Source organism: Lissotriton vulgaris, chromosome 3_1 (genome assembly GCF_964263255.1).
Source record: "Lissotriton vulgaris chromosome 3_1, aLisVul1.2, whole genome shotgun sequence".
NCBI classification, from domain to species: domain Eukaryota; kingdom Metazoa; phylum Chordata; class Amphibia; order Caudata; family Salamandridae; genus Lissotriton; species Lissotriton vulgaris.
In genome coordinates, this window is record NC_141689.1 from 1,091,483,266 (window position 1) to 1,091,502,699 (window position 19,434).

General features: G+C 43.6%; 1 protein-coding gene across 1 annotated transcript in view; it reads left to right on the top strand.

The window, feature by feature from the left end:
* Positions 1-19,434, top strand: part of ADAMTS3 (ADAM metallopeptidase with thrombospondin type 1 motif 3) — a 702,179-nt gene that overhangs the window by 110,244 nt on the left and 572,501 nt on the right. Inside the window, exon 3 of the mRNA XM_086961556.1 lies at positions 4,280-4,671. Within this exon, the coding sequence (XP_086817682.1) occupies positions 4,280-4,671 (392 nt within the window). The remainder of the gene's footprint in view (positions 1-4,279; positions 4,672-19,434) is intronic.

The following is a 19,434-nucleotide window of genomic DNA, read 5'->3' on the forward strand; positions in this document are numbered from 1 at the left end:
GGATATGGTGGTGGTGGTGGTGGATGTTGTGGTTGTGGACATGGTGATGGTGGATGTGGTGGTGGACGTGGTGGTGGTGGTGGATGTGGTGGTGGTGGACATGGTGGTGGTGGATGTGGTGGACATGGTGGTGGTGGACATGATGTTGGTGGACGTGGTGGTGCACATGGTGGTGGACATGGTGGTGGTGGAAGAGATGGTGGTGGTGGACATGGTGGTGGTGGACATGGTGGTGGATGTGGTGGACATGGTGGTGGTGGATGCGGTGGTGTTTTTATACGTGATGTTGGTGGACGTGGTGGTGGTGGTGGATGTGGTGGTGGGCGTGGTGGCTGATGTGGTGGTGGTAGTGGACATGGTGGTGGTGGACGTGGTGGTGGATGTGGTGGTGGACATGGTGGTAGTGGTCGTGGTGGAGGACATGGTGGTTGTGGACGTGGTGGAAATGGTGCTGATGTGGTGGTGGTGGATGTGGTGGTGGTGGATGTGGTGGTGGTGGATGTGGTGGTGTTGGAGGATGTGTTGGTGGTGGACGTGGTGGCAAATGTGTTGGTGGATATGGTGGTGGACGTGGTGATGGTGGACGGGGTGATAGTGGACGTGGTGGTGGACGTGGTGGTGGTGGTGGACATGGTGGTGGATGTGGTGGTGGACATGGTGAATGTGGTGGTAGTGGACATGGTGGAGGAAGTGGTGGTGGTGGACGACGTGGTGGTGGACGTGGTGGTGGTGTACGTGGTGGTGGATGTGGTGGTGGTGTACGTGGTGGTGGATGTGGTGATGGATGTGGTGGACGTGGTGGTGGACATGGAGGTGGTGAGGTGATGGTGGACATGGTGGTGGTGGACGTGGTGGTGGTGAATGTGGTGGTAGACATGGTGGTGGTGGATGTGTTGGTGGTGGACGTGGTTGTGGATGTTGTGGTGGTGGACGCGGTGGTGGACGTGATGGTGGACGCGGTGGTGGTGGACATGATGGTGGGCATGGTGGTGGCAGTGGATGTGGTGGACGTGGTGGTGCTGGTGGAGTTGGTGGTGGTGGTCGTAAAAAAACATGTCGTGCCTGCAGTGAGGTACGCGAAAGTGAAAGCGACCACGTTTGGAGTTGAAAGTGCTCGCTGTGCTTAATGAGCCATGACGAGGGAGGAAAGCTGCTTCCTCGCTCCCGCAGAGCCTAGGCCAGGGCAGAGAGAAGGCGGGACATGCACCCGCCTTTTGCCAATTGAAAACACATGCAAAGGCCAATAACGGGTGAAGAAAACAAAAGCACACACACAAGCGTGTGTTCCAAAGTTTAAATCCCTTACTAAATGTCTCGCAGAGTAGCGCATGCGTGCTGGCTCAGACGAGACCTAAAAAGCAGCGCCATCAGTAGGAAAAAGCAACAACTTCAGAGGTGTGATGGGGCGGACATGCACTATTGTGGGAGGAGTGAGGTGGTGTGTGGAACGGCATGGGTAGATTAAGAGCGGCACAGTGAGCGGCAAAGCTGAATAAGCACAGACGAACAAGCAGTGACCTCGGAGGGATGGTGGGGGCGGGTATGCACTGTTGTGGTACGGGTGAGATGGTGTAGAAATGAAACAGGGAGATTAAGTGATGGGCCTAGCTGAAAAATTAAGTGGCTAATAAGGTTTCATGGCAGCAACATGAGCAGAGGCAGGGCAAACAAAAAAGAGTGGGAAATAATGTGAAGTGTATAAGCACATGTAACAGGGGCACTCCTCATGGGAGGATACGAAAGCCCAAAAGGAGGAATTAGTAAGCCTAACTACCAATCAAAAGCGAGCATTTACAAAGGCCAGTCAGAGAAGCCAATTGAAAATATGGGCGGTGCGTAAAGCTCATGGTCTAGTACAACATGCCTCACAGAGGAACACATGCGCTGCACAGGCTTGACCTAAAAACTACTAATATTATTGTTTACATTTCCTTCACATTTTCCACTTGAACTTTATCTCATTCAAGAAAATATAAGATCAATGTTCTACATGTGACAAGAATGAGTTATTGAAGAAGAAGGAAATTCCTGGTTCTAAGTAGGCCAGGGCATTAAACTCTGCTTCTTTCATGGAGTTTGAGGAAAACTGCAGAGAGTTTTTGTCACTTTGCGGAGTTCGTTGTAGTGGAACTCAGCGAACTCCGCCCAGGCCTGGATCTAAGTGGGAGGGCATTTTGGATTTATTCATGGGCACATTGTCCTCCCCTCCATTTTATTCATTTCAAGAGGAATTTGCTAGTCATTTTAGGTCAGACTCTTCCAAATCTGGTATATTTCACATTTTGGTAATATTTCACAATGATAAAATGTTCTTGGCCCTGCCCAGAATACTTCTAAACCACCAGGGGCCCTATCATACATACAGCATATTTTCCTTCTTTGCACCGGGTGCACGTTTTAAAAGTTGAGCCCCGTGCAAACAAGGAAAATGCGCCTTATTAGGATGAATGTGCTGGCCCCGGGCAGCCATGAACTCACGCTGCCCTGCGGGCTGAGCATTCATGTGAAAAACAGATCAGCTGTTTGAAGCCGCTCCGCTATTTCACTGTGCAGACAGCTACCCGCCTTCACTTTAAAGAGGGATTAGAGATTTCCTTTCCGTGTAGTGAGGGACTAGACCCGTCTGCAAGGGAAAGTCTGGGGGGTCCATGGTACCGCCTTTCCACCCCTCCAGAGGGCTGCCCTTGGGGTACTCATTCACAGTGCGCCACCTGACAGCTTCTTTACTTCTGCGCCCGCATCTATAATATGGCGCGGAAGAAGAGGCAAAAGGATTCCCTCATATTTATGGAGCCACGCCCCCATGCAAATGAGGGAACACTCTAATGATAGCGCTGCTGCTTTATGTGCACCAGCGCAATCAGTTTTACAGATGGGGATGCAGAAGCGTCTGCGGCCCCTTCTGTTATACCAAAGTGCCCTGGGGCACGCAAAGCCGGGCGCAAAATCCCATTGCACTTCTGCAATATGGCACCAGGTTTGAAATCGAAGATATGTATTTGTACATTTTTACTGTAAGGCCAAAAATGTCAATCCATCACATGCAGATCTCTCCTTGCCCATTTAACCTTTCTGTAGCAGGCACAAGTAAGAAAGAGTGGTAAATGAATTAACTGGATCTGCAAAAAGGAAAGCTGATATAGATGGAATATTAAGTTTAAAAAAGGGGAAAATAAAAGAATGGGTTACAAAAAGAAAAAAGCAACAGGACATAGGAAAGGCAATATGATGCAATGTAAAGAAAAGCAAATAGAGCAACCTTCGTGTACATGGGGGTCAGGGGGGAGGGGGGGGGGATATTTTTAGATCCCGGGAGCGGAGACTCATCTCTGAAGTGGCACCTCCCTCCTTGACAACCATTAAGTCAGCTTGGCAAGCCCTTCTTTTATCCCAAGTGATCTATATCAGTAGCTGTTCCTGTTCACCCACGCTGTGCAAGTGCCACATTTTTGCTGGCATGACATTACACAGCCAGAAGGATCCCAGAAGAGGCCTATCCTGGGGCCAATGGTTAGCAGTTCAGTATATTTAAAACAAAGGTCCTAGAGAGGTCACTCTAAGCCAGTGGCAGTTTGAATGTAATAGTTTACTCTTTCTAGTTCAATTGATATTTAAATTAATATATTCTGTACCCATTGCACATTTTTTTGAAAAATAAACTGCCGAATCACACTCTCTTTCTAAATATATTTTAAAATCAATCCACAGAAGAGTGTTGTTTTCAAATCAATTTACAGTTTTAATATTGTACTGTGCAATAGTTCTGCGCTCGGTACTGCTCTCATATTAGTGGTCTGAAAAGCATTCCCAGTCTACTCCTTTGTGGTTCTGTTTTTTGGGAAATCAGAGTGACTTTCTCTTTATTGTGTACACTTCACCAAAATGAAATATATTTAGACATTTATGATTATTTAAAAAGCACTTTGTGTTCTGCATAAAGAAGTTAAACTCTCAGGACTATGCTTAATGGCAAAATATAAAAAACATGTAAACTCCCTATGTAGCCTGCCCTTGCAGATAGGGCTGTTGTTGTCTGCTTTGCTTATTGAATCGAAATAAATATTTAATTATTTTTTTCAACAAACACGCGTGAGAGTTTCCTCTAGTGATCCTTCGCTTGAGTTCAATTTTCACCAAGTTTTGTTAAGATTGTTTAATTCCGATTTCATTTGGGTCTCTTCTTATACTCACTGCTTCAACTTTTAAATTGATCTAAATTCAATTAATGACAAGCTGCTACAATATGTCTTATATATATTTTTTCTCTTTTACAATCAAGATGTACCCAACAACACGCCAAGAGAATACAGGATAGTGACTCCCATCAGCACGGATGCAGAGGGGCAGTTTGTTTCCACCTTGCTCTCGTCCAGCCATAAAAGAAGGTCACCCAGGGATGTGTCACAAATCCCAGTCAACCAACTCTTCTATAACCTCACTGTTTTTGGGAGACAATTCCATGTCAGGCTCAGGCCCAATAACCACCTGTTGGCTCCAGGAGCAGTGGTAGAATGGCTTGAAGATGGAAGTAAAGATGGAGATGTGAATCAGGCGGAACGTGGAACAGACACACCGTGGAAGAAAGAGGCATTGCAGACTAACTGTGCCTATGTTGGAGACATACCTGATGTCCCGGGAGCATCTGTTGCCCTTAGCAACTGTGATGGTCTGGTAAGAACTATTCCACTTTATTTTTGGGTGTTGTGCACATTTTAGTTTTCAGAAATATCATTGGACTTATATGACCTGTCTGCAGTATGTTGAATGGGCAGAAAACTATGTATACATTTGATTATTTATTTGAAGTGGTATAAAACACAAAGAAGACCCAGTTTGTCAGCAGAACACATCATATAAGTGGTAGCAAACACACATCATAAATTTCACACAATATTCTTGGAAATATTGACTATAAGGTTTTACTAATTAGCACATGATAAAAAAATATTCATCAATAAACATAAAATAATTCAAACATATAAAACAAAAATAATAAGTCTATAGAAGTTTTAGAATCTTCGTCCATAAAGTAGTCTCATAAGGAGGTGAATATTAGAAGTGACGCGGCTTCGAAAGAGCAGGCATTAAAGTTCTCCTTTTTAAAGATAGCCTTTGAGGGAAATGTCCCGGTCAGGGATGGAATTACAAACTGTACATTCAGTCTCATAGAACAATTTGCTCTATAATTTTGCTTTCTGAATGAGAAGGTTTTCAGAAGAGTGTTTTGACACTAGTGGGTGAAAGCCTTCCAAGGTTATCAGTTCTAGAGCTAGGAGTTTGCAGCCCCAGTGTGAAGATGTGTTAGAACTACTCTGGCCAGCTGGATTAGTCTACAAGCTTCATGATCAGAACTGAGGTGATATGTCCTGATAAAATCTTTCCGAATACTGGCCAGGCAGCAACAGCATGTAAGATGTTTTAGGTGGCACTAGGGGCATAACTAAGGCCCCTGCAGCCCCTGTGGTGCAGGGACCCCTCAACCCTCCAGGAGGCCACTCTACTCTTCAGGGGACCACCATTCAACCCAAGGCCAATGAACATCTGTAATATATGGGAGACTCTGGGGCCACCCTTCACATTCTGTCGGGGAGGGTGGCATCATTTTGCGTTGCACAACTGGGGGCGGGGCATTGTGGATTTCATTCAAGCCAATAATTAAGAAGCTATGTAATCTAGCCTTGAGAGGGCTGGAGAACAAACATATTTCAGGAGAACCACTAGTGAAAAAACATCTTCTTGGATAAGTGTTTTATTTTCTGAAGGAATCTGTTTTGTTATTGTGCTCCTCTAGCTAAATAATTCACGTGGGAATATAGATTTCATATTTTTGTCTGAGATGAAACTCACGGATTTATAGCATTGCATGATGGATGGCTTACAGAAAATCATGGCAGGATTTAAGTGACAATGATGGGGGATAGTTAAAATCTGTTTCCAAATTTCGTAAAAAGCGCATAGGAATGTATACCGCTTATTTAAGACGATTTGTCCTTTCCTATGTCTACAACTGAGTGTTTTCTAGTTAACCTAGTGCAGTTCAGATAGGGATGCCATGTGTGGCCATGAGTTTTGAACCACTTCGAATCTGCATGATGCTTCAATTATCATACATGCCATGATTATGAAGCTGGTAAATAAATGACATTTGATACATTATGGTTCATTGATTCATATTCAATCAACAGTTAGTGAAATGTTTCAGATGTTAGAAGTTCAATATGAAGAGTCAATTTGTTCACTATTTTGATTTACTATCATTGATTATGCATAAATTATGTACCTGCTATTTTCCTAAAACATGTCAGTCTTACTTTAATAATAGCTTCCATATGTTGTTGAAGAGGTGGAGGCAAAAGGGAGTCTCTTAAAGTGAGCCACTTTTGTGTCCATGTATGATCGTAGAAAAGAAAATCATTCTTCTGGGGTATGTAGAAATTCAGACAGCTGTCTGGGAATTCTTTGTATGTTTTAACATACATTCTTTATCTTTCAAGTTTGAGGGCGCTCTTTCGATTGGAGGTTAGAGGCATGAATGTCAAGTTTGGTTGCATATTTCCATTTGATTGAGATTGCATTTTTCTCTATCATGATGGTTTTTGCGATTAACTGTGTCGAGCCTTCTGTGTAGCTCAGTTATGTCAATTTCCCATGACATGATTAACCTGTTATGAGCAGAACTTTGATTAATGATATTGTTAGTTATTATGTTCTAGTGATGAAGCTCAGTATTTGGCGAACGTAAGTGATGCATTTCCCAGATATGGGGATTGTCTCCAAAGTAATGCTGTATTAATGGATGTTGAAATGGATCCAGAAACTGGGATGGTCCTAACGCATGGCACAAGAGGTATGCAGATCATCAGAGGAGGCTGCTCAGTTCCCGAGAGTCGTTGCGCAATCTTTGAAAAAAAATGGTCCCAGCTTGTTGGATTGATTGCGAGCATTCAGAAGGTTCTCCATGACTGCTTGTTGTGAGGGATTTACATTTTTGGCCCAGCAACATTAACAGAAAGAAGTTGATGAACACTAGTTCATTATACCTATCATATCATATCTGTGCAGAGGAGTTCATGGAGTTAATGGCAGAGAGCTGCAGCTGGTGATTAATGGAAATCCCAGACACTAATATGTGGTCAAGTTTGTCATAAATTTGTTGCAGTATTTTAAGAGGCCCCAGATATTCCCTTCTTATTGTGGATTGTACTTAGTAGGCTTACAAGGTTCCCTTTGTGAGGGCTCAGAGAAACAATGCACTTAATTTTGAAACATTGAAAACACTCAACAGAGTCTCCTTAAACTTTGATGGTGTAAAATGTCCACCCCAAAACCACCACTTGGTGATGCCAGCCTTACATCATCTCTGCTCCCTCTGGCAACACACTTGAAGCTTCAACCCCCAATTGTTTATTTATTTTCTTTGCTTTCAGTCCATCTCATTAGTCTGGGGGATTAGATCTAGCATTCCTACCTTGGACTGGTAATGAAATGATCTAAACTGAATAACAAGGCGGAGTTGGGCATTTATTCAGCTGGTGGAGAAAACAATAGGTGCTGTCGTAGGGGTATAGATATATATACAATGGAACATATCTTCAACTCTATTATTCTATGGGGGAGGTGTTTGTAGTCAGGAGACTTAACACCTTAGCAGCTATGGAACGTCCAGCTCCAGTGCTGAACGTTCCATTGCGCAGGTGAGGTTCGAACGTCCAACGGCCGACGGCAGCACTCCTGAGGTAGTGGTGCCGTCGGCCGTTGGACTAGGCGCAGCACTTATGAGGTTAAGGCAATGTTGTCACCATAAAATTATTATATTCGATGTATTAGCGAGCGGTATGACATACGGCGGTATGGAACTTAAGTGAGGTCTTAATCCTTTGCCCCTCAGCCCCAGAACCTACTCCCTGGATCAAGGCAAAACATGGAAACCAATCATTTGGCACCAGATAATGGCTGCCAAGTCTTTTCAGTCAGACCATTCCACTGACCGACCTTGACAGGTCTAAGTGTCTAAGGGGCAGCCCAATGATTTCAAATCACCTCACAACTATACCAAATATCTGCACTTTACGTATCATTACAGCGATGAACCTCACACCTAGTAAGTCACACCACACAATAGTGCATTGACCACAGAGCCCTATAAATATAATCCCCCGAACTTTCAGACTCTGGTTTGCGATTGAATATTGGAATTTCATGGACCCTTGGTAATCAGGGCCGGACTGAGAACCAAAATCGTCCCTGGTAAAGATCTCGGCCACCCTCAGGTGGAGGGGGGCTGCTAGTGGAAATCTTTGTGCCGCTTTTGTATGCTGCAAAACAGGCCCCCGGTAACAAAACGGACCCCAACCCTGGGAAACGCACGATGCCCGCTACGGCCAGTCCGGCACTGCTGATAATTGACAGCACCAAAAGAGTGTAATAATAGCAGGGTATGTTCTAGCCCAATGGTAATAACATAACATTATAACATAACAGTGCATGAAGCAACTTTCAAATGCAAAATACACACCTGTCCTTCTTTTCTTTCTTTTATCAACTTGAGTGCCAGGAGCCTGCTCCTTGCTTTAGTTTTCTTCCAGTGTCTATCCCCTGTTTCTTAAGCCTCTGAAAGAATGTGTGGTTGAACCTGTGCACAGTTTTAGTAGTCTGTCACCGAACTGGCTCTCGTCTGCCTTTGCCCCACTAGAAATATGGCCTCCAGCCTGTGTATTGAATACTTTTGTTGTAACCTTAATAATGATGTGCACAGAAGACTCATCCCCTATTTTTCTCCTAGATGTGCTGCTCTTATCTCTTACGGTATTCTTACATTTCTTAGCAATGCTGACTTTATCACTTGTGATAACTGTAACATCCCTCTCCTGATTCATGGGGTTTAAGATCACACCACCCTGGCGGGGGCATGGGGGAAGCAGAATAAAATAGAATTAAAAAGTAGAAGCGGGTACAGGGAATACTTGCCTTGGCTTGTCTGGAAGATCACTCCCATGCTGTGTCAGGTGATCTAAAACTTTGGGGTGGGGCCAAGACTGATTTGGTGCATGTTTGTAATAGCACAGCGAAAACCAAAATTATGGAGTGTAGTATGAAACACACTAATTTAAAGCACCTGAGATTATTCAAGCATTTCATCCATCACTTTTTTGTTTTCAAAATTAGAAAAGTCCTATAGAGAAGTCTTTTTGTTGGAGTTAAAATACAATCTGTTATTTTAATGGTCAGGGAGAACACTGTATTTACAATGAATGCCTTTACTTTACTCTTAGGCCTTCTAATGAGAGATGATATAACTCACAGGCAATCCTCTCACATGTTATCTCAAATATGCATGCCTTTGACCAGTATTAGGTGACACCTAGCAACAAATAAAAAACATACTCTTAGGATTGAGACAAAGCAGACCTTCCTGAGCAGAAAACAATTATGGGCATGAGCTGCAATCGGAAAGTCCCAAATGCACCCTCATTTTCTGTAGTAGAATGATCTTAGATGTAAGAGGACTAACATTGGCATAGGTTACCCTGTAGGACACTTTGGCTATTTTTCCAAGTCTCTATTTCTGTGCAGAGCCTGGAGCAGACAAGTATTTACTGTGCTCCCCTTGTGGTTAACCGAGGCAAACATTTGGCAATCCCAAATACACACTGCTTGTAGACCACATACACTGGGTACACAAATCCAACAGTTTACAAAAAGCCTAATAACAGGGGCGCGTGGCTGCGCACTGCGACACGCTCTGAGAGCTACATCTATTTCCTTTGCGTAGGCTGGGATGCAACCACCAAAGAGTAGGCACATAGTTTCAGGTATGTATATGGCTGCAACCTTTCTGCAACCTTTCTTGGAAACACCTATTTCTTCGTTCGAATGAGAGCGCAAGCAGGAGAGCCATTAATGCCCATTTTTTGCCTATTCTTTTTCTGGTGCCCATGCCAACAGCTATTTAAAGAATGAGAAATCTGCAACAATAGCATAGAAGTTCATATCCGCTCTTCTAACCTCATGCCCTCTTGGGTTCTATAGTCCATTAATTTGCTACCATGCTCAATTAGTCAAAAGAATGCTCTCATAAATTCCAATCACTGTAAAGGCATCCAAGGGAAATTTGACACCTATATTTGCATCAGTAGTTTTGTGCTTTTTCACTGACAATTACACCACATTGCACAAGCAAGTATTACATTTGCATTGTTAAACTATTTTATTAGCCCAAATGTTAATGGAATTTGATAGGTTTGTACCAGCACATTCTATTTATTCAAAAATATCAGATCAAAATTGCACCAAAGCCTGTGCAATCTTTGAATCCATTACCCACCATCTCCCAGCACCTTCTTAACATCTGAGACACAGAGTCAACAAGCCATCTCAGACAGGAGAAGCACCTTCAGGGTCAGGTGAAGATTACTAATGGAGGCCAGAAACCTGAAGGGGTTTGAACATGTTGTTTGGCCTGGTCTGCTGTGCACGCCTGCTTAACCAATGACAGGGCTTGTAAACAGTGAACTGCCTAGGTAATATTTATAAGATAGGTTGCTCTGCGACTCAATGACACTGGCAGGCTAGGCAAAGGACTGCGAGGATGAATGAGGGTACCCAAGAGGATCACAGCAGAACAAATGGACAAAAGGAGGAGCATAGGTGATACGGTAGAATAAGTTAGCTTTAAAATGGATGGAGGGAATTGGGATAGCCACATCTAAACAAGTATTTGCAATGCAATAGGTCTTGTATTTATGCGAGTTTAAGCTACTGTGGTTCCGTGGTTCCGAATTGGGTTCGATAGTTCTGAAACCCGATTTATAGAGATCGTCGGAAAAGGACGATCTTAGTCTCTACAGACCGCAAATGATGAGTGTAACGTGTCTGAGTGTTTTCGTATGAATCGATATAGGAGAACACTCTGCATTTGAGGATTTAGTCTGAACCTCCGGGTTCCATTTTGTATACGGCAGCCATTTTGTGTGGTTGCCCTAACATAGGCCCGATGACTGCGGCCGAGAAAGTCCTTGAGACACGTACGCCTTAGCTGACTTTTGGTTGACCTGGCCGAACTGACTCCTTGCCTGGGGCGAATCCCGCTGAGCCAGTTCCTTGTTCAGCAGCTGGCCTGATAAAGATCAAAGGGCAGGACGTGTCCGAGTTTATGGTACACCGTTCCCACCTCTCTATCTCCTTTCCATCTGTTTCTGCCTTTCCTTTACGACATGTTCATCGATCTGGGTTGAAGGGTTTACGATGGGTTTGTCCGGCCTGATCGAACAGGAAACCAAGCATGTGTGCTATCGTTTTTGGTGGGCTGGTCAACGGAAAAGGGGATTGTCTTTGACTGTCGTCATTTGCTACTTTTGAAATGCTACGTGGTCATTGGTCAGTTTGTATGCACCAAATTTAAATTGTAATGTTGCCAGAGGCGTTATTTTCGGCATAAAAGACCGAGCCCCGTTTATCGAAGTGTGCAGTCTCTGACGAACTACCCGTGTGTACTTCGTAGATCTCTGTCCCTGGTTGCAACCAATAAACTTTGGTCTTTGACGTCATCAAGAAGTATCCCGTGTCTGTGTTTGCCAAAACAGGGGAACTCGAAGGTTTCAGGCGTTCTCCCTGACGCCGCTGGGTTCTAAAAACCCGGTCCTTCAGTTGGCGCCCAACGTAGGGCGACTTCAGCGGTACCGGTCCAAGCCAGAGGTTCGTGAGAAGCTTAGTGAAAACATTCTGGAGGAAGGCCAGCCACTTCATCGACCCCTGTATGTCGTCGTGGTCCGAAAGTCTTTGCTGCGAGGTTTCCCGCTTTCCGACGGCTACGAAGGACTGCTGCCCTGACTGTCGCCCTGTTTTGGAGCCTTAGACATTTGTAGAGCGAGACGATTGACGGGTCTTCTGGTGACGCCATTGACATTTCAGTTAAGTATAAACAGAGCGTCTCCTAGTCCATAGTTTGGTTTGTATCCTTTAGTGGATAGCTTTGATTTGGTACCTGCAGGCCCCAAAGCCAAGGGATTCGTGTATTCACGAGATTATCGTTTTAGATTCCCCTTGTTGTTTGAAGCTAGACTAGTGAGCAAGATGCCTGGTTTTAGCAGTCTTAGAAACTTGTTTAGTTGTGGTACTTTGAGGGATTCCCGGTTAGAGGATTCGTGTCCGGTTCCTCGGATCAGAACTTCTACATACGAACTGTATGTGAAGCATGGTGTGGGTCCTATTAGCTATAATGAGATTTGGGTAAAATACATGAAGAGTGACGGTGTCCTACAGTGGCCCCGTTACAGTAGTTTCGAGACAGAAATCTTAGATAACCCAGAAGTGAAGTTGTTCAATAAGAAAGCCCGGCCGGCGATGTTTTATACCGTTCAGCGATGCTCGTTTGATTGGAACTAGCTCAGAAAAGGAGAGCGATAAAATTCTACAAGCATCAGTACCTCCTGCAGAGCGATTGGACACTACAGAGCCTCATCTTTTGTTCACTGATCAAGAACTACCTGGAAAGAATCGATACAATCTGAGATCGAGAATTATGGACAAATAAAATATTAATAAAGTTGATTTTTTTTTACTGTTTGCAGGTTAACTCTCCACCAAGGATCTACTCATTTTTGTTTTTCTTGAACTGCCATCCGGTTCTCGCTGCTAGGGTCGCGGTTGCTACCAGTCTTGGGAGTGTAAGCGTGAGACTCTAGGTCGAGGGTTCTGTTGGCCCGAGGCAGCCTTCCTGGGTGCAGCAGAGGCACTCTCAAGCAGAATCAACCAACCACCGCGGGCAGCACATTTAGTTTAGGATGGATTTCTTTGAGTTGGAGAGACCTGTGCAGACATTGACTTTTAGAAAACGTATCTGCAAAATAATGTCGAAGAAATGCTTTTTGATACCATGTTTATTTTTGCTATTGAGCGTCATGATATTTATAGCTGGTTATGTAGCATTTGTTTTTAAAACGACGTCTAATCCCACTGTGCAACCTACACCTTCACCTACTATTTCTTCTCATTCTTTCCATCCTTTGCCTGAACATGAGGTAGTCAGACGTTTGGAATTTTCTAACAATTCTTTCATTCAACTTTTGCACCAGCATCAGTTAGTGATTAATACAACAAACTGCTGGATATGTGGTTTGATGCCTCATACAACCGATAAGGGTATTCCTTATTTGGTTTTGCCCTTCAGTTTAAATGGTTCGATTCGAGCTTACAGAACCATGTTCATCTATGCACACAGTGTCCACCCCCTACGTTCACCGAAAGACAATCCGAAGAATAGTCCTCTAGCTAGAGGCATAGTCGATATGATTAAAGGGACTAATGCAGTTGAGACTATTCCGAAAGATGAGAGGCAACCATATAGTGGTTGGAACGTCACTGGATATGGAGTTAGTCTGAGTATTAACCAGCGAGCGAAAAGTTCTCCACCGATCTGGATAGTGCCCCATAAGGGGTTCTATTGTCTGCAGGGCAATGGTAAGAATCCGAAGGCTCAGTTAGGGAAGAGTGTTTGCGCTGAGACCTACGTGTTTCCGTCTCAGTCTTCCCCAGCGTTCTTAGCTGCTAAGGGTACCTACTTTGTTTGCTACGACAAAGCGTACACATGGTTGCCCCCCGACTCCTCGGGCACATGTTTTGTTTCCTTTCTGTTACCCCGCACTTTTACAGCTGCGGCAGATTACCACAAGACGAGAATTGCTAGAGGTGTCTTTAGCCAAGAAGACACTGCAGGACAAGAATTGGGAGATTTCTTCAAGGGTTTTCTGCCGTTTTGGGGACCTATGGCTAACAGTAGGAATATTCGTCAGCTAATGAGGGTGGTCGAGTCCACTATAGTTGAAACTGCTGGTGCCCTTGGTAACCTGACTGTTGAGCTCCAGTCGGAAAGACTTATGACACTTCAGAATCGAGTTGCCCTTGACGTTATCTTGGCAGATCGAGGTGGAGTTTGTAGATTGATTCAATCAAGCTGCTGTGTTATTATTCCAGACAACGCTCCATCAGTCTTCCAGGCCATTTCCAAATTGCACAAGATCTCCGATTCTGTCCATCTGGACACAGGAGATTGGTCTTTGATGGGATGGTTATGGGGATTGATATCCACTTGGTGTTTGAAGATTCTGATGGTCATTGGGATGGTCTTAGCAATCCTGTTCATGTTCTGTCTCTGTGTACAGTGTGCTCCTGCTATTAGTGGCCTTTGTGCTACTTTGTGTGTACGGAAACCTGTCCAGAGAGAGATGCTTAGTAATAGGATGATGCTACAGCAGCATATCGATGACCTGATGAATATAGATCCGGATTCAGATTAAAATGGGTCTGGGTTTATTGCCTATGATAGGGCAAAAGGAGGGTCTGTGGTTCCGTGGTTCCGAATTGGGTTCGATAGTTCCGAAACCCGATTTATAGAGATCGTCGGAAATGGACGATCTTGGTCTCTACAGACCGCAAATGACGAGTGTAACGTGTCTGAGTGTTTTCGTATGAATCGATATAGGAGAACACTCTGCATTTGAGGATTTAGTCTGAACCTCCGGGTTCCATTTTGTATACGGCAGCCATTTTGTGTGGTTGCCCTAACATAGGCCCGATGACTGCGGCCGAGAAAGTCCTTGAGACACGTACGCCTTAGCTGACTTTTGGTTGACCTGGCCGAACTGACTCCTTGCCTGGGACGAATCCCGCTGAGCCAGTTCCTTGTTCAGCAGCTGGCCTGATAAAGATCAAAGGGCAGGACGTGTCCGAGTTTATGGTACACCGTTCCCACCTCTCTATCTCCTTTCCATCTGTTTCTGCCTTTCTTTTACGACATGTTCATCGATCTGGGTTGAAGGGTTTACGATGGGTTTGTCCGGCCTGATCGAACAGGAAACCAAGTATGTGTGCGATCGTTTTTGGTGGGCTGGACAACGGAAAAGGGGATTGTCTTTGACTGTCGTCATTTGCTACTTTTGAAATGCTACGTGGTCATTGGTCAGTTTGTATGCACCAAATGTAAATTGTAATGTTGCCAGAGGCGTGATTTTCGGCATAAAAGACCTAGCTCCGTTTATCGAAGTGTGCAGTCTCTGACGAACTACCCGTGTGTACTTCGTAGATCTCTGTCCCTGGTTGCAACCAATAAACTTTGGTCTTTGACGTCATCAAGAAGTATCCCGTGTCTCTGTTTGCCAAAACAGGGGAACTCGAAGGTTTCAGGCGTTCTCCCTGACGCCGCTGGGTTCTAAAAACCCGGTCCTTCACTACTGGCACTGTAAATGACAATGCCTATTATTATTATTATTTTTTTAAAAACATAAATAAAAGGCATTGTCTTTTTCAAAGCCAATAGTTTAAACTTGCATAAATGCGAGACCTATTGCGTTTCAAATGGTTGTTTAAGTTTAAAACTGAGCGCTGCACCGCTTCAAGGCCACCGCGCTCAGTTTCATTTTTTTTTTTTTAACTTTAACGCTGAGTGCATTGTCCTTGAAGCGGGCGCCGAGCTCACTATGGGCATGATTCACAGAACTAACTTAGGACAAAATCCTAAATTTACTACCATTTTGGAATTCACAGAAGGCACTTACTCATTTCGGTATTCACAGAAGTTAGGACTCCCAACTTTAGGACTCCTAAACTGAGAAAAATCCTAACTTTAAGACTTTCGGTATTCACAGAAGGCATTTAGGAGTCCTAAAGTTAGGAGTCCTAACTTCACCACTCCTAAACTGAGAAAAATTCGAACTTTAAGACTTTCGGTATTCACAGAAGGCCTTTATGAGTCCTAATGTTAGGACTCCTAACTTCTGTGAATACTTGAAATGAGTAAGTGCCTTCTGTGAATACCGAAATGAGTAAGTGCCTTCTGTGATAGTAAGTTTAGGATTTTGTCTTAAGTTAGTTCTGTGAATCGGACCCATAGAAAGTAAAAAAACAAAAAAAATTAAACAGAGCGCCGTATAATAAAATATAAAATGATCGCAGTGTCCCTAAAGCGGGCGCCACGCTCATTATGCCAATACCCCCAAAACAGCTGCCATTGTTGCCATCGGTGCCAATAACAAAAAATAGTGCTCACCCCCTGAATAAAGCAGGCCATGTAACGAGCCAAGTAAAAGGTCCAGTCATTATGGGCAGCAACAAATGGAGGCAAGGCAATAGCAAGGCAGGACTAACACGCCTATTTACGAATAAGAAGCCAACATTTAAGAAGGACAATGACACAGACTCAATGACAAATATTGGCGGAGAGTGGGCGGGACTGCTAGTGCATACCCTAATATAGCAAGCCTCGCTGAACGACTGCCGCTAGGCTCGGCCTAAAAATGGCATATCAATGTGAAGTGCCTCTTCATGTGTAATACATAACAGCCATAGGTGCGATGCCCCTGGCATCAAGTTATTATTAAATCCCCCCAACACTTTGATTTCTCAGTCAAATATCACCTTTAAATATATTTTGGAAATCCTACCATTTATCTCCAAACATGAGCTTATGAGTTCTGAAAATGCACATATTTTGTATCAAATACGTGCTATAATAATTCAACCAATCACAAGCTTCTGATGCTGCACACAGAAGAGCTACTTAACCACATGGCTGCTAGGCGTTTTCCCGTCCTGCGCTAAAAAATCTAAAACACCATAAATCATGACGAGCTGGCCTTGTCATCCGCGCACGGCAGGTAAGCGCCATGACGAGCCCAGCTCGTCATTAGCTTCGAAGGGGTTAAGGATAGCTGGAGCACTACCAGTAACTCACAAGTTACTTGTTGGAGAAGCCTGGTGCAGCACTATATCCAATCCTAGATATTTGTAAACAGTATTTTGACAAATTACTTTACTCAGTGGAATAAGCATAACCAATAGCCAGTACTTGATATGCCCTTCTTTTAAAAATGTAAATCAAAAAGCCTTTTCAACTATCTGGCAATAATCCCAATTATCAATACATACAGTATCCCACCAGTTAGGATGTCTTTGTGAGCATTGTCTTAAATCTTCTCTAAATCAATTGTTTTAGAAGGCGTATAAGGCTCAAAAGAACCAGATCTGAGCATGCAGGAAAAAATTACAAAAGCATCCACCACCTGCCCATCAAAGGGTGCCTCATAAAGGTCCTCTATACTTGTGTTTCCAATATCTCTTTAACCACACAACCCTGTTGTTTAGATTGATTATGTTTAAATCACTCTACAGCAACTACTTTCTACAATGTTCTCCTATCTCTTTGCTCAAATACAATGAAAATCATGTCCTTCTTTTACTCTCATGCCATGTTTTCACCTATTAATCACAATTCAATAGGCCCCTAGGTGTAGCGAATTTCAGACAGCATTATTCTATTTGATGGAACATCTCCAGCTACACTAGTCAGCCTTCAATATGCTTATTCTATATCTGGTCTGGTTTCATACAACAACTTTCCTTTTTTTAGGTTAAGTATTCAAGACCTATTTTTTATACTTTAGTATATACTTATATGTGTATGTACTTAGTAGGCTCTGGTGATTAGCCCTAGGACTTGTCTGCTTCCGCTTAGGGACTTTTTTTCTGTTCAACTGTCTCTATTTAACTGTCTTGATAGAAAACAACCAGCAGAGGTCAGTAAAATACCAGAATTGCTTTCTGCTTAGCGCCTGTCTTTTTAAAAAAAAAATTCTGGCAACTACCTCTATTTAACTGTCTTAATAGAAAACGACCAGCAGAGGTCAGTAAAAAACCAGATTCACTTTAGCATTCTCTAGATTCCAGTCCATAGTAATTGTCTTCCATGAGCACCCTTAGACAATATTTTTTTCAAATCTTGTATTTTCAGTGATATGACCACAGAAGGCCCTGATTTTATATTAAAAAACAGAGCTTTGAACAATACCATTTCCTGCTGAAAGGCAATATTTCTCTCCTTGTGTTCCCATACCTGGCGTGTCTCGCAGTTTGGTGCTTATTTTCCCTCCATGTTAAAGAACAGTAGATGTTTTAGCGCCCAGGCTAATGTGCTGCATAGCTAGATAAATATAAGGTCCCATAGGCGAGACCGATTGCGTTGCAAATACTTGTTCTGAAAAGAAACCACTTAATTACTGCAAACTGTAGGAAATCAGGTTCATTATTATGGAACAGAGAACTTGTACACATGTAGTCGCAACTCAGGCTGCTAAATTCCAGGGACTGACCTATTTCCATATGACTACAGATTAGTGATACTCAGATCTTCTTGGTCACGCCTTAGGGCTTACACAACTGAATCCCAAACCTGGACTGACCTTGTGCGGGAATTTGCTCTTGCATCAAACCAATTTTTCCTTAATAGCAAGGGGGCATATTATCAAGGACAGGCGATACATTATCGCCGCTTTTATCGGCAGCAAACTGCTGATAAAGCGGCGATAATGGCCTTGATAATATGCTCTAGGAATTCCAATCGAAGCCCATGTTAGATGTGAACACATCTAACATGGGCTTCAATTGGAATTCATAGAGCAGATTATCAAGGCCATTATCACCGCTTTATTGACAGTGTCCTGCCGATAAAAGCAGCGATAATGTATCGCCTGTCCTTGATAATATGCCCCATAATTCCTTACAATTGTTTTTTTTTTAATTCTGGCCAACACCGACTTCACTGTTACCAGCATTAGTGTGGGAAGCTGACAAATACAACTAAACCCATCTCAGAAACCAACTTCGCTCACAAAACATCCAAGCCTGTGGACATCTTTGAGAGGAAACACTAATTTTCGACTGTCTTGCTCAAATAAGACCACGTTATCCACAAGAATTTCCAATAAAATATTCAACTGCATGAGAGATCACACCCTTGCTCGAACTGGTTGCATACATCCAGTCCACACAAAGAAACGTACAATACAATGCACGTGGCCTCTCTCCAACAACTTGTTGCACCCCGGGGTCAGTATACTACAAGTAAAATGACAGCTTTGTAGGTAATGTTTTCAGAATAAAACAACGCACAAAAAACTACACAAGCCAAGTATCTCTGTATTAACAAAGAGAAATGTTGGTGTAGGAGAGTATTTGTAAGACATAACTCTATTTAAGGAGTATGAATCCTACAGTTCTGGGCAGGGCACAAGTCCTAAAAAAAGAAGTGGGAGGACGCTGTCACCGTATTTGACGTCACAACAGGAAGTGACGTCACGAAGAGGTGGCTCCGATCTCGTCCCAGAGAAGCTAAAAATGTGAAGTCCAGCTGTTTGGCAGGGGGGACGGCGTCCACCCTGTAAAATAAGTGGGTGGGCGCCGTCCACCCGCGTGGTACCCCGACTCGAGCCCTGGTTCTGGGATGTAGTGCTCTCTGAAGATGGGTACCTTCAGATCCTTCCTTCACACCAGAAAGGATAATCTGTGACTGTTCCTATTGTGATTATCTACCAGATCACCAACGGCCACATGCATCAACCTATTTAGGAAGTGCAAACGGTGCGAATCGCAAAATTCGGCCGTTTG